The sequence below is a fragment of the Monodelphis domestica genome, chromosome 8 (assembly GCF_027887165.1).
Source record: "Monodelphis domestica isolate mMonDom1 chromosome 8, mMonDom1.pri, whole genome shotgun sequence".
Taxonomy (NCBI): domain Eukaryota; kingdom Metazoa; phylum Chordata; class Mammalia; order Didelphimorphia; family Didelphidae; genus Monodelphis; species Monodelphis domestica.
This window is the reverse complement of record NC_077234.1, coordinates 95,087,317-95,101,388: the sequence shown is the minus strand read 5'-3', so window position 1 is coordinate 95,101,388 and position 14,072 is coordinate 95,087,317. Positions and strand designations below refer to the sequence as shown.

Here is a 14,072-nt window from a genome sequence, read left to right as displayed (position 1 = left end):
ATTCCCCTCTGTGTAGTCTCATTACCTGATAAAAGCTCCTTAAAGGTAAAGATTGTCTTACTTAACTGTATTTATATTCGGCACCCAGCATAGTACCTTGCATGAACACAGAGTTTTGTTTTGCATTATTCATTCTTTACTGGTCTCTTTGAATATAGGCAGCTCACCCTAGTTCTCTTGAAATAATCTATGTTTCAAAATATGGCACCATTCAGGAAGCTCTTGGTAGCAAAACTGAGTTGAGTCTTGTTTATTTTCATCTCAAACTCAGAGATGTACAGTGCCCCTATGAAACTGCCCACCCCTAATTAGTTGCTGACTTCAATAGTCATTTCTAATGACTTTTGGTTAAGAGTCATATTCCCATTCCGTTTATATTGACAACTGCTATTTCTTTCATACTGATCCAGCATTCAGCCTCATTTTCCTTTGTTTCCAGATCATTGCTTCTTGGAGGTATGAACATCTCTCTCTCTCTCTGTCTCTCTCTCCTCCTTTCTCTCCCTTTCTCCCTCTCTCCCCCTACCCCCTCTCTTTTTCTCTCTTCCCCCTCTCTCTTCTTTTCTCTTTCTCCCTTTCTCTCTCTCTCCCTTTCTCTCTCACTCTCTCTCACACGCACACACACTCTTGCTCTCTCTCTTTCTCCTCCTTTCTCTCCCTTTCTCCCTCTCTCTCCCTCCCCCCTCTCTCTTTTTCTCTCTCCCTTTCTCTCTCTCATACACACACACATACTCTTGCTCTCTCTCTCCTCCTTTCTCTCCCTTTCTCCCTCTCTCCCCCTACCCCCTCTCTTTTTCTCTCTTCCCCCTCTCTCTTCTTTTCTCTTTCTCCCTTTCTCTCTCTCTCCCTTTCTCTCTCACTCTCTCTCACACGCACACACACTCTTGCTCTCTCTCTTTCTCCTCCTTTCTCTCCCTTTCTCCCTCTCTCTCCCTCCCCCTCTCTCTTTTTCTCTCTCCCTTTCTCTCTCTCATACACACACACATACTCTTGCTCTCTCTCTCCTCCTTTCTCTCACTTTCTCCCTCTCTCTCCCTCCCCCTCTATCTTTTTCTCTCTCTTCCCCCTCTCTCTTCCTTTCTCTCTCTCTCTTAATCTCTCTCTACCTCTCTCTCTCAATCTCTCTCTTTCCCTTTCTCTCTTTCTTTCTCTGCCTCTCTCTCTATGCTTCTCTCTCTTTCCCTTTCTCTCTCTCTCTGCCTCTCTCTCTCTGCTTTTCTCTCTTTCCCTTTCTCTCTTTCTCTCTCTGCCTCTCTCTCTCTCTCTCTGCTTTTCTCTCTCTCTTTCTCTCCCCCCCCCCACACAATAGCAAAGAGAATATTACTCTCCTATACTCTTCCATATTCTTTAGACCTAACTCCTCTGTAGACATGCTTTACCCAAGTGTTTCCTGGGCAGCTGCTTTAGGTTTCTTCACCAAAATTCCTCCTGGACATTATGGCTCTTTGATTAACAATCTGGCTTTCTAGGCCATGATATAATCAGTAGTCAGCTAATACAGTGTCTCCATCTCCCTCTATTATTTCCATTTTAATTTATTTACTTGGTTGGCCCTCACTGGGCCTTGATCTAGTACAATACTGAGTTGACACTCAAGTATATTCTTTTCATAGACCTCAGCTACTTTTTGTACGTATCCCCTCTGTTCATCCCCCCCCCCCACAAAGGTTTCTTTAACCCAGAGAAAACAGGATCACAATGTCATTTACATCCTCCTTTGAATCATAGAAGAAAATGTTTGCGCTCCCCTCCTAGCACTACTTCCTCCATCAGTATTCTCAAACACAGGCTCATTTTCCCTCTGTATCCATCATTAGTGTGGAATAGTTTTGTCTGAATTTCACTGGCCACTGTAACCTATGCCTTGCACAACTGAGTATAGGCTCCTTAAGGTCAAAGACTGCTTCATTTTTGTCTTTCATCCCTGGAGCACTAAATTTGGCGTCATGTATACTGAGGCATGAATAAGTGCTTTTTGAATCGAATTAAATATTTCCTTAGAAGAGCAGGAGCAAAATCTAGATCAGGGACTGGTTTTAACCATTTTTGGATCATGATTTGACCGTCTGGTAAGACTCTCAGAATAATCCTTTTTAAATACATAGGAATAGGTAGGAAACCAATCATACTGAAATATAATTATCAAAAATATATATTTTATATATTATAGATAAGTTCTCAGACTCTAGGTTAAGAACCCCTGAACTATATAAAGAAGAGAGGGGAAACTCCAGCCAGTACTCCCTGACCCCCTTTCTTATATCCCCAGACAAATTCTACCTCTGGGGAAGGGATCCAGGGCATATGAGGACAGAGCAGAAGAGAGCCTGGTCCCCAGTCCCAAAGAAGAGAATAGCACAAAGGAAAGGAAGCCAGGTGATTGGACCAGGCTGTCTTCAGAACATTCTGGCAACCTGGGCTCCGGGGGGAGCACACATCTGTGCCCTCTTTACCCTCTAAACCAGTAATTGTGTCTGGCATATAGTTGGCACTCAGCATGGAATGAATGTGGTTCTGCAGAGCGGGCCCTGGGCTCATTTGACATGACCAACTGTTAATAATCTAGCAATCTGTCTACAATTCAGTCTGCTTGGTCCAAGAGCTCTTTGGACTCTGCAGCTCCTTATGCATGCTTCAGGTATTCTCCCCAGGGGAGAGGTCAACCCAAAGGCAAGCCTTTCCTTGGCTAGCCTTCCCAAGAGAAGAAGTGAGAAGGGGCGATTCTTAGGGGCATTCACAGTGAATTAGGCAACCTTGACTGCCCATCCACTAAGCCTTCTGCAGGCCTCTCCCTGCCTTTGTTTTCACAGGGCCTTGATGCCTCCGTTTAATGGATAGATCCCATGTCTCCTGGTTCCTAGGCCAGCTGACTCCTTCTGGACCTCTCTTGTCTCTCCTCTGAACCCCACCCCCATCCCCCTGTTCATGACTGGTCCAGTGTTAATGGTAAATGCTGCTCTAGTCACTTGGAATGAAGCTGAGATACGGGAAGCCCATTCTACCTCTTGAGCAGCCATCCATCCATCTGACCATCTTTTCCTCTCTGGCTTCCCCAGCCGGTCACCTCCGGGGCAGAACCCCCAAGGCCAGTACCACTCACTGCCCAACAAAGCAGGAAGCTGTGCCTGAACAGCTGGAGCAAGTGGCGATGCTGTGGGTCTTCTTTTTTACTCATTGCCAACTGTCCTCCGTCTCCGGAGAATATAGAAGAATTCAGGAGGCTTCCGAGTTTGCGTGTATAACCATTTATGGAAGCAATATGGTGCCATCAAGGAGAAGAGTGACAGCCTCTGATTCCCAAAGACCAGGCTTCCTGTCTGGCCTCTAATCCCTAGCCTGCCTTACCTTGGGCAGATGAATTAATCTCTCTGTGCCCCAGGCAACTCTTTAAGATTATAAATTCCAGAGAAGGCCATCTCTACATTAGATGAGGAAGTCTCTTAGCAGGAGCTGCCCATACCACTAAGAACACAGGTTTAAGTCTCCTCCCTCCCTCATCCCAAATAAATAGGACCCATAGACGGGTGTGTCACCTGGCATAATGGATAGAGAGTCAGTCCTGGAGCCAGGAAAGTTTGAGTTCCAATCCTACCTCTGGCTTATCTCCACTGTGGGACCCTGGACAGTAAACTTTCAAAATCCCCCAAAGGCTTTCTCAGATTGAATTTGTAGAGCAGATGCTTGATCTTCATCGATGGAGGGAGTTTCTTTACCTATAATTCCCCCCATACATAGGTATAGACCAGAATAAAAATGAAATCTATAGAGGCATCTCCATCAGTCACCCACCTTTCCCATTCATCCCCTCCCAAGCAACATCCTTGTTTTTTCTGCCCAAGGGCCTCCAATTGGTTTCTCTGCTTGTTTATTTGGCTGAACCTAAAAAGAAGAGAAAAGAGAATAGTTTGGCTGCTGGAGAGACTCATTTCTCTTGCTCAGCTTCCATCTGGAGTAGAGGAGGCCACATACCCAGTGGGTCTTCCCTAGATACCTTGAGACTAAAAAGAAGGTGAGCGAGAGGGAGAGGACAGAGGGAAGAGTAAGGCTCCTGGCTGCCCCTTGCCCCTTAAACAATAGCACCTGAGTCACCCTGGGAACAGCCTTTCCAGCTCCCTGACTGCCTGAATGGCAGGTGGAGAGCAAGGTGGGAAAGCCAGAACAAAACTTACCAGTACCAAGAATGGCAAGGATCATGCCAAAATCACTATTGTATATCGATAACCATTTAGAAATTGGGCCATCGGGAGTTTTCCAAGGGCAAGTGAGGATTTCCCTAGGAGTGGCAAAAAACAATAATTTACAGGAATAAATGGATATTTTAGAGTGGTTACTGATTGCAAGTTGCCACAGATAAGGAAACGTTCTTCAGCTTCCTTGCCAGAGAAAGGTGGATTTTCCAAAGGTTCCTATCTAGTGCCCTTATGATTCTCTTCTCCAACCAAATCAATTCCTGGTTCAGCCATGTGCCACTCCTGAGAGGGACAGAGTCCTTCTTCACATATTGATACTTGCTCCAGGACAGATTTGGATTTTGGGGGGCCAGGAATTCTAAGAGCACTTGGGGTTTCCCTGGAGGGTCAAAGGTCTTTTCCAAGATCAGGAAATTCAGCTGAAGCTCCAGCCCACAGACTGGCTAGTGAGGCGCTCGAGAATTCTGCAGAAAACCTTCTATTTTGCCACATTAAAAAAAAAAATGAAGAACTTATTTTGCCTCGGGGGCCCCTTCATGCAGAACTGTCAGATCTAGAAAATGCATCTTTTGAGTCATCCAGATTTGTGAAAGGGTCCCCCTGGAACTCATTTTTAAAGCTGTCCATTGTTGTTTTGACTGTCTCTTACATCACCATCCTATGACAATTGGGGTCATGTCCCCACAGTACTGAATTAAGAGCTGAAAGGAACCTGAGTGATCATTCTTTCATCCAACCACTTAGGGAAAGGGATATTGTTTCGTGCCCGTTACCTTAATGGAGACATATGATTTTGCCTTCTTTGCACCAGACGGTCTTTCCTAGCTCTTCTTGTCTCATTTTCAGTCCTTTCTGTTTTTTGCTCTCATTTCCAGTTCTTTGGCCAGTGGTCACTGACTGCCTTCCTATGTCCTCACATAATAATAAGAGGCTTTGATGCTCCTGGTGTTGATCCTTTATAGATTGATTTCTAGTGATTCATCTGCTCCTTGCAATTTCCCATCTTCTCTGTCTCCCCCTCAGCTCTCTCTTAGCCCATGAGTTTCTTTATAAACCATGCCTGACTTTTCCCACCATTCTCACATTTTAATTAAAACTGCTCTAGGTCTGGGGATCTCCAGGGATTTCTTATTCTCACCCATAATTCACATTCCCTCTTTCCATTTTCTCTTTTCAGCTCACCCTGTGGCCTCCCTTCTACTGGCCCCTTTCTCATTTTCTTGTTAAAATTGTCTGTCATGACATAAAATTCTCTGGCTGGATTCTGAATTCTAGACTATTTCCTCTGAGACCAATCTGTTGAGTTCTATCCCCCATCCTCTCAGCTTGTATCATATTTCACTGAAAAAAAAAATAGAGGCCATTTCTAAGCACTCAGTCTTCTTCTCTTTTCATCTCTCATCACCTAGAGATGCCTTGCACCTCTATCTCCTCCTTTCCCTCAGTCTGGCATGAAAAGAGATGGTTCTTCTACTTGTCCAGGCCATCCCAAGTACAAGTGCAAATAATCCAAGTTCCATTCCATTTTTCTCCAGCAGACTGTCCCCTCTATCCTACCTACTCTCAGTAATCTTCAATCTTCCATTGTCTGAGGATGCTTCCCTAGGGCTGTCAAATTCATCTTCCCAAAACATAGTGGAACTTGTTCCCCTCTTATTCAACAAACTCTAGGGGCTTCCTGCAACCTCCATGATAAAATGTGAAATCCTCTATTTGCCATTAACCCTAACCCTTTGTAACCTGACTTCCCACTGTGAGAATTGAACACCAGTTTGCAGCCCTTTTCTTGGTACCCTAAAATCAGCCTTGGGGTGTTTCTCTAGTGAATTGAGTTTCTATTCAGCCCCCACCCTTTGAATGGATTAAGAACAAAACATGAGGATGACTCCTAGAATCTGGGAGATTGACTCTGACCCAGACTGAGGTCAAGTTGGTTCAATTGGGGTGAGCCAGAAAAAGTGATGTGACAGAAGGTAGAAGTGATGGATCTACAAAGCTTAAAGGGTTAAACAGAGTCACAAGGTGAGCAGCCATTCAACTGACCCATTTTTCACTCTTGGATAAATAATTATAAATAAATATAGTCTCCAGAGAATTTTAATCTGAACCCTGCTTTTCCAGGCTTCCTACACCTTCCTTCCTCCCACATACACTAGGATCCAATCAATGATACCAGCTTCTTTGCAATTTCTCAGACAAGACATTCCATTTTGCTACTTTGGGCATCTTCACTAGTTATTCTTCTCTGCCTGAAATGCTCTTCCTCCTCACCTTCATTCCCTAGCTTCCCTGATTTCCTTCAAGTCCCAGCTAAAATCCCACCTTCTTCTAGAAGCCTTTCCCAATCCATCTTAATTCAAGGGTCTTCTCTCTGTTGATTTATCCTGAATCTCAGAGCTTGCTTCTACATCAATGTTTCTGCTGTCTCTCTCATTAAATTAGGAGCTCCCTCAAGAAAGGGACTCTTTTCACCTTTGAATCCTCAGTGTTTGTGCCTGACCCCATAGTAGATGCTTTCTTCCTGTTGGCTTGACTTAATTTGAATCCCAGACCTTCTCAGGTACCCACTTTGTTATGGAAAGTACAATCATTGGGATTATGGATAAAACACTGGAAGTTTGCATCCCCACCCTCCTGGTCTCTGTGAACAGAGCTCATGCACATTTGGCATTCCGCTCAGGACAGGGCAGAGGGGTTCTTCAATTGTTTTAAAGACAGCTTTGCTGTTTTCTGGTGTGTGGCCTCCTCTTCTCCCTGAGCCTCATCATGGGCTTTATGAATTGAAAAAGGTCAGATCCATTGACTTCTAAGGTCTTGGTCCAATAGATGGTTTGGGGCTTCAGAGAGTATTAAATCCAACCCCAACATTTAATAAGGTGACCCCTAGGAAGCTGAAGTGATATATGAGGCAGGATTTGAATCTCAGGTCCCCACTGTCCAAGCTGTATTCATGAAGCTGTAATTCTAATGTTACTGTATTAGAGATTCCTTTGGAAGATGGTGGTCTTGCTCGGGGCCAGCTTCTCCAGCCCAAAATGCCTTCCTGCCTTGCCTGGCTTTTCCTGGGCCTCTTTCCTCTGGTCTTTGTCTTGCCTTTAACCCAGATCCTTTCCTGCAGTCTCTTCAACTGTTATTTTCTCAGCTTTGTTCACCCACTGTTAAGTTATTAACTTGTCAGGGTCTAGACTCCCTACTTCCGGCTCCCTCTTTGAACTCTCTGTTGACTCTCTTCCTGCTCACTGCATCGGAAAGTCAGGGTTTGGGAGACAGGGGTTAGCAGACAGGTCAACTGTGGCTTACATGCAGAATTAGATTCTGTATAATTGCCATAACATGTCATAAGCATTCTAAGGAGTTTGAAAGACAACTAGAAGGAGAACAAAAAAAACTCTACTATTTCTCCACATTTGGGGGGAATTAGTAAACCAAAATGGCCCACTTTTTTTAACCCACTTAATGCAACATTTTTTAAAAGAATTATTTCCAAATTGATCTCTACAAGTCTGCAAAATACAGAAAGGAGAGAAAAAAAGATTTCTTTCCAAATTGATCCCTCTCTAAATATGCTCTAAATGGACAGAAAGAGAAAAGAATCCTTTCCAAATGATTCCTCTATAAATATGCTAGAAAGATGGGGAAAAAAACAAAGAGTACACTGCTGCATTAGCTCAGTTAGGATAAGGAATCATTTTTAGTGAAGTTAAAAAGGAATGAATGAGTTGTTTTAATTCAAGTTAATAAGATGAGACTGATCTAGAGTGTTTTGATTAGAATTCTCCAAGGAAATGGTCAGTAGCTATTAGAAAGAGCAGAGGTGGTATGAATGTTTCCTCCAAGTTACACAATCATAATTAGAGGCAATGGGATGTGACCAGGACTCACTGATTGTATTTTTCTCATTCATTGGGTCCTAACAGTACAGCTGAATCAATTCTGAAAATAGTGTCTAGTGTAAGACACAGAGACATTTTTCTTGGGAAGGTAATTTTGGAAAAGGCTTATTTCATTAATTTTATTCCAAACACTTCTCCTTTAGGCAACATTGTAAAATTCAGACATTTCTGGTTGATTTTTTTTATAATAACGCTTCATCTATCTGGAATTCACGTTTAAAATAACTTAATCTTACCTAGAACAAAACTGAGAACCAAAGGAAAGCCAAAAATGTCTAAGTACAGCCAAAAGTCCAGGCACTAAATCTTATTCACATCACATCACCCCTTCAAACTGAGAGTCAAAAAAGGCTCTGAATGAGAATTTAATACATTTAGTTCTATGCTTTCCAAACCCTGAGTGGATTAGAAGGCACAAATTAGAAACCAAGAGAAGACCTGTTAAAAACAGGCATGCTGATGGATGCAAGAAGGGGCAGAAAAATCTGCAGAAGAGAGGAAGCAGAAAAAAAAAGCAGAGAAAAAATAATGCAAAGAATGCAAGAATCTGAAGCCACTTATTTCAGGGACTAATAGCTCTCCCCACCTCAGTAGCCCCTGAGAAGAAGATTCCAAGTTTTTAATAGACTCAGGCATCTAGAAAGGGCATAAGTTTTAATATACTGTTTAAAAGCAGGGAAGTAGAGAGAGAGACTCATTCTAGAAATTTGGGTCTGCATAATCCGGATTAGCCTCAATAGCTGGGGAAGACAAAAGATGAAAATCTTTGAGATTTTTGCTTCCTTGGGCACCCCAAAGCTATGAAACCCAATTAAAAAGCAAGCCTCCCAAGCTACTATAATAACCTCAGGTAAACAGACCAAGGGTAGGGCCAAATGATCATCTCTCAGCAAAATGAGAGCCAGAGCAGAGGACTCTTTTCTCCCAAGAGCACTATTGTCTGGGAGCTATTAGCCTGTTCTGCTTTTTTTTGAGGCCCCACCCTGTGGTATCTGCAGTCATTGTTCTAATTAGGAGTTCTGGGAGGCCAGAGGCGGTGAGCAGAAAGACCAGTTCCTTTTATTTATTTATTTTTATTATAAATTTCGTTTCTGGGTTATACATGTATTCTGCGAAACATATTTCCTTATTATGCAGAATACAAGTGAATAATCTTATAAAACCCAAACCCCAAATCATATACCCCAATAAACAAGTGATAAAGCATGTTTTCATCTGCATTTCTGCTCCCACAGTTCTTCCTCTGGAGGTGGATAGCGTTCTTTCTCATAAATCCCTCAGAATTGTTCTGGATCATTGCATTGCTGTTAATAGCCAAGTCTGCCCCATTTGATTGTTCCACAATATTTCAGTTATTGTGCATGAAAGCCCAGTTTCTTTTAAAAATCTGAGCTAAAGGTCCGGTCTCCCCAGCCCCTGGAAGAGGAGCCCGCATACCCAAGCCACGTGCTCCTCGGTTTAAGTTGCACCGTGAGCCAGCCCCCGTCTCAGAGGCTCCCACAGATGCCGAAATGCGATGGGGGTTATCAGTAACTAAACAGTGCCAGCCGCCTCAGAGGTCAGAGGATCTTTCTGCTATCACCCGGCCCCCGCAACCAGCCAGGCTGGGCTGGGCTGTTTTGAAGGCGGGGTGAAAGCAGGCAGCGACTGTTCCCACGGATGTGGCGGATGCGCATCATCCCCGATGTATCAGGACATCCTTGCAATCTCCATCTCCTCTGTGGGGACCTGGCACGCTCCTGTCTGGGACTCTCACTGGAATTAGCAAAGCTTTCTGGTCAGTGAGAGACGCCCAGGGCTTCCTTTTTTAAAGGTCTTTGACTTCCGGTGAGGAAACATCCAATGGGCGGGCTGCCTGCTCACACGCCAAGCTCGGAAGGGCTCCTTCTAAGGAGGACCCCAGAGGACAAGCTCCTTCCCGCTGGCCAGCGTCTGAGGGAACCTATTTTCTGTCTTCCTTTTCAGCTATATTTCAGATCATCCAGAGTATAAGGATGGGTATGTGAGGCATCGGAGACTCGACTTCCCTTCGTCCGTCGGCAGGGTAGACTGGATGGCCATTTAGCTGAAACAGACACCCACAAAGACAAGCCAACGCGTCGTGGGACCATGCCTGCACGCATCAGCAAGGATGCCAAACCAAACTACCTCGCCGTGTCACATTTCGGTGCTTGTCTGTCCTCAACAGGAAAGGAAGGGATGCTCTGGCTACTGGCTGGACGGACTGTCCTGGCCTTGGGGGAGAGCAGCCCTGCTCTGAATCGGGGTCATTTCCCGTTTTCTCATCAGGGTGTTTATAGCCCGTGAGACAGCCACCGGTGTACCTCTGTCGAGTGCTGGGAATTGATTTTAAAAATAAACGCCAGTGTCACCCCCCCCCCACACACACACACACACTATTTGTTGGCTATAGTTGGAAAGTCAAGCCCAAGAAAATAGCGGCAGACTCTGCTGACATTCATTGAGAAGCAATGGAGAGGAAAACACATCACGCAAAACAGTGTTATTACCAGGGAATGAGGTGGAGGGGAGCAGTATAATAAAGGGGTGCCAACCAGAAGAGCATTAAGCCTTTGCAGGATTTGGTTATCCTGTATGAAAATCACTCTTGGGGTGGCGGGCCATGGGAAGCACTCCTCTTTCTAATCATAAGAAGAAGACCAACAGAAGAGCTCAGAAGGTGTCTTGATTTTTTATTAATTAGGATTATTTCATTGGAAAACAGCTGTATGAGAAGGTAGCATCATAACATTGGTGGTAAAAAGCCAGTTCTGCTACCTACTAGTTGTGTGGTTTCACCCATCTGGACCTTAGTTTCTTACTGCAAAGTCTGGGCAAGATGCTTGCTAGGGTCCATTCAAGTTCTCTATCCTATAGCCTAAGACCTGGGGCTTCCAGTTGGATGACACTAAGTGGACTTTGAAAAACACTTAAGAGGCTTACTTAGCCTGTGGATCCTGATTGTCGGACCCAGCTGGCTTCAGTTCTTACCACTTTTCCCATCTTCATTTCTTTTTTGTGATCGTAGTGTTTTTCCATCTATTTAAGTAGCGTGTTGGAAATCCATTGGAAAAAGCATCATCCACATGTGTTTGAGAATGTTAGGGGGCCTTAGAAATCATATAAGCCAACCCCGCCATCTTGCTGATTAAGACACTGAGATAGAGAAAAGTTAAAAGCTTCCCCCCTCCCCACCCCAAGTCATACAAGGCATAAGTATAAGAGACAACATTTGAACTTAAGTCTTTACTCCAAAATTCAGGGCTCCGTCTTTCATCTTGAATTACCCCAAATCCTCTTTCTACAGTGAAGAAACCGGAAATATGAAGGGGTAAAGTGTGATGTCATCTTTATAACCATCCTCATTATTGGCTCTTTCATCCTCCATGTCCATCCTTGGAGTCTGTGAAGGCTCTCTGGGAAAGCCATTAATGCCTGGGGTCCATTCTCAACTCTATGGTTGACTTTGTGCTCAAGAAACACATTGGGGAAACACTGCTGGATTTGGAGCTAGAGAACACTTGGGTTCAAAGCCCAGTGCTACTATTTGCTATCTAGCTACAGCTAGAGCACAGTAGAGAAAGAGGGTATTGGACCTGGAACGAGGAAGACTTGAGTTCAAGCGCTGTCTTGGAAACTTACTAGCTATAGGATCTTAGGGAAATCACTTTAACTTCCCTCAACCTCAGTTTCCCCAGATGTGGAATGGAGATAATAGCACCTACTTCACAGTGTTGTAGGGATGTGTGCATCAAGCATTTTGCAAACCTTAATGCACCACGTAAAAGTTAGCTATTATTTCGTAGGTGAATTTGGGTAAGTTACTCTCTGGGCCTCAATTTCCTTGTTAGTAAAATGAAGGAGACAGATTAGTGGACCTCCAAGGTCCCTTTCAGCTCTAAATAAATCTCTGATCCTCATCTAACAAGTCAAATAAATAAGGCCATTTTATCCAATGACATAATGTCTGTGCAAAGGGATGGAGTCTGATCTGGGGAGTTTCTAAGCAACTTGACGAGATCGGCAGAGGAGGAGCATTTTTATTTGCAGGCACCAGCAACCCTTGGAGCATGGGCATGGCCATCGCCATCTTGCTCAGAGAATACATGAAGCTCCTAATAACTGACTGTCTGGGACTCCACAAGGACAGACTCTTGTCAAAGCAACCACGTTGCTCCAAGGTCTATACATGCTGACAAACTAGCTCTTTTTCTCTTTTGGACTCTTTCATTGTTTTCCCTCAGGCCTTTCCATCAAAAGGGTGGAATAGGGACCACTTCCTTCTCCCTTCCCTTTTCCTGCTCCAACCCAACAGCTCCTGGTAACTCGAAGCAGATATGCACAGGTGTCCAGGTGACCTGAGAGGAGAGTGCATGGACAGTCTCTCTGATTCCCCGCTTCCTGTGCAGAGGAGAGGTAGATGGTTTGATTTCCTGGGCATCATGACCCCAGAATCTAGAGGGTTCTAGCCACTGAAGAAGGGTTCATTGGGTAGTGCTAGATTTGGGGACTGGCTTTTGAGTGAAGGACCCCAAGTTCAAGAATTCCCAAATTCAAAAACTTAACAATAGCTTTCTTCTAGATTAGAGGAAGAAGATTTCTTCAATAGCATGCTTCATAGAGAACGAAGAGAACATCTTCAGAGTTCCTGAGCAGTCATATGTGGAAAATAAAGCTCATGCGTTATTTGGACCACACAGAAAAAGACTTCCTGTTGAGAAATCCCCAAATGTGTCTCTTTTGAGGGGGAAGAGTCTAAACCACAGGGCAATGCTACAGGTCGCAGGGAAGATGTTTTTGTTTGTCCTTTGTTTTCAAAGAGGACCAATGGCATCACTGGGTGATGTCTTAACTTGTGCATGAATTGGATTTCAGTGAGGCAGAGTTGCACAAAGTCATCAGCCACGCTTTCTTTTTCAGAGTCAAAGTCCAGTGGCAAGAAAAAGTCAGGATGACTAGCGATGGCCCAGGATAAAGTGGATGACTGGTGTCTTCAGTGTCTGACAAGCTTTAAGCTCTCCACAGCATCTGCTTCTGTTGCTCTCATAATCATGGGAACAAATTATTCTCATCCACCCATTCTACTAGGAGAAATGTTTAAATGCTTGGGTGAACCCCTCCCCCCAACTCAACGATGGGTTTGTGACCCATCAATTACCCTTAACCTGGTTTAGCACATCTGCCAAGATGGTTTACTGGGGTATGGCCAGTGTGCATGCTACAGCTTCTCAGAGCCACAGGTGAGCTGAACATCAGGTGGGCACCAAAGGTGGATAATCAGCCCTGAAAAGGGCTTGTCAAGCCCTCATACTGGAGGGGTCAGTCCTCCTTGAACATCCACACACATCAGGGAATCTGGATAGGCCTAGGAAAAGAGGGACTTGCTAGAGCACATCAAAGGGTTGCCTTGATGGTGATCCCAAGTTCATTTTGCTTTGGAGGGAACCAATGGGCTTCTGTATGTGTTTTCTGTAATTATTGATGGGCTCCCAGGAGAACTTTGTACCTTCTGCATTTTCTGTGGGGTAAAATAAAGGCTGTCCAATACTCTATTTGTATTCATTGAGCATTTGAGAGATGGGGACCCTGTAATCCACATTTGGAAATCTGAGAGAAGAGCAACACTTAAAATTATTTCAGGAAAAGTCTCTAAATATAGTTTAAGTGGGGGCAATGAACCAAAGAGAGGTACCAATCACCTTGGAGTCAACCCTCAGATTTCTATCCCTTATGAGCCCAGAGTCTTGAGGAGCCTAATATCACCCATTTAAATTTCTTCTGAATGCTTTTGAATGTGCTGGATGTATTCTTTAACAATTTGGGACAGTCCAAGGAAGGTGATATCCCTTTGTTTGGATAATTAAAGAAAACCTTGCTACAGATGATTCTCCCTATCTCCAAAACAGGAAGGTACCAAAAGCTTAAATATAAGTTCCTTATAGTTGATTCTAGGAGTAGCTAGATGATGCAGTGGGTAAAGTGCTGGACC

The 14,072-nt window shown here is 44.1% G+C and overlaps 1 protein-coding gene across 1 annotated transcript in view; it reads left to right on the top strand.

Annotated features, from left to right (window-relative positions):
• SERP2 (stress associated endoplasmic reticulum protein family member 2) overlaps nucleotides 1-13,633 on the top strand; it is a 29,556-nt gene extending 15,923 nt beyond the window's left edge. Inside the window, exon 3 of the mRNA XM_056808445.1 lies at nucleotides 10,049-13,633. Coding sequence (XP_056664423.1) covers nucleotides 10,049-10,089 — 41 coding nt within the window. The 3' untranslated portion in view covers nucleotides 10,090-13,633. The remainder of the gene's footprint in view (nucleotides 1-10,048) is intronic.
• The last annotated feature ends 439 nt before the right edge of the window (nucleotides 13,634-14,072 follow it).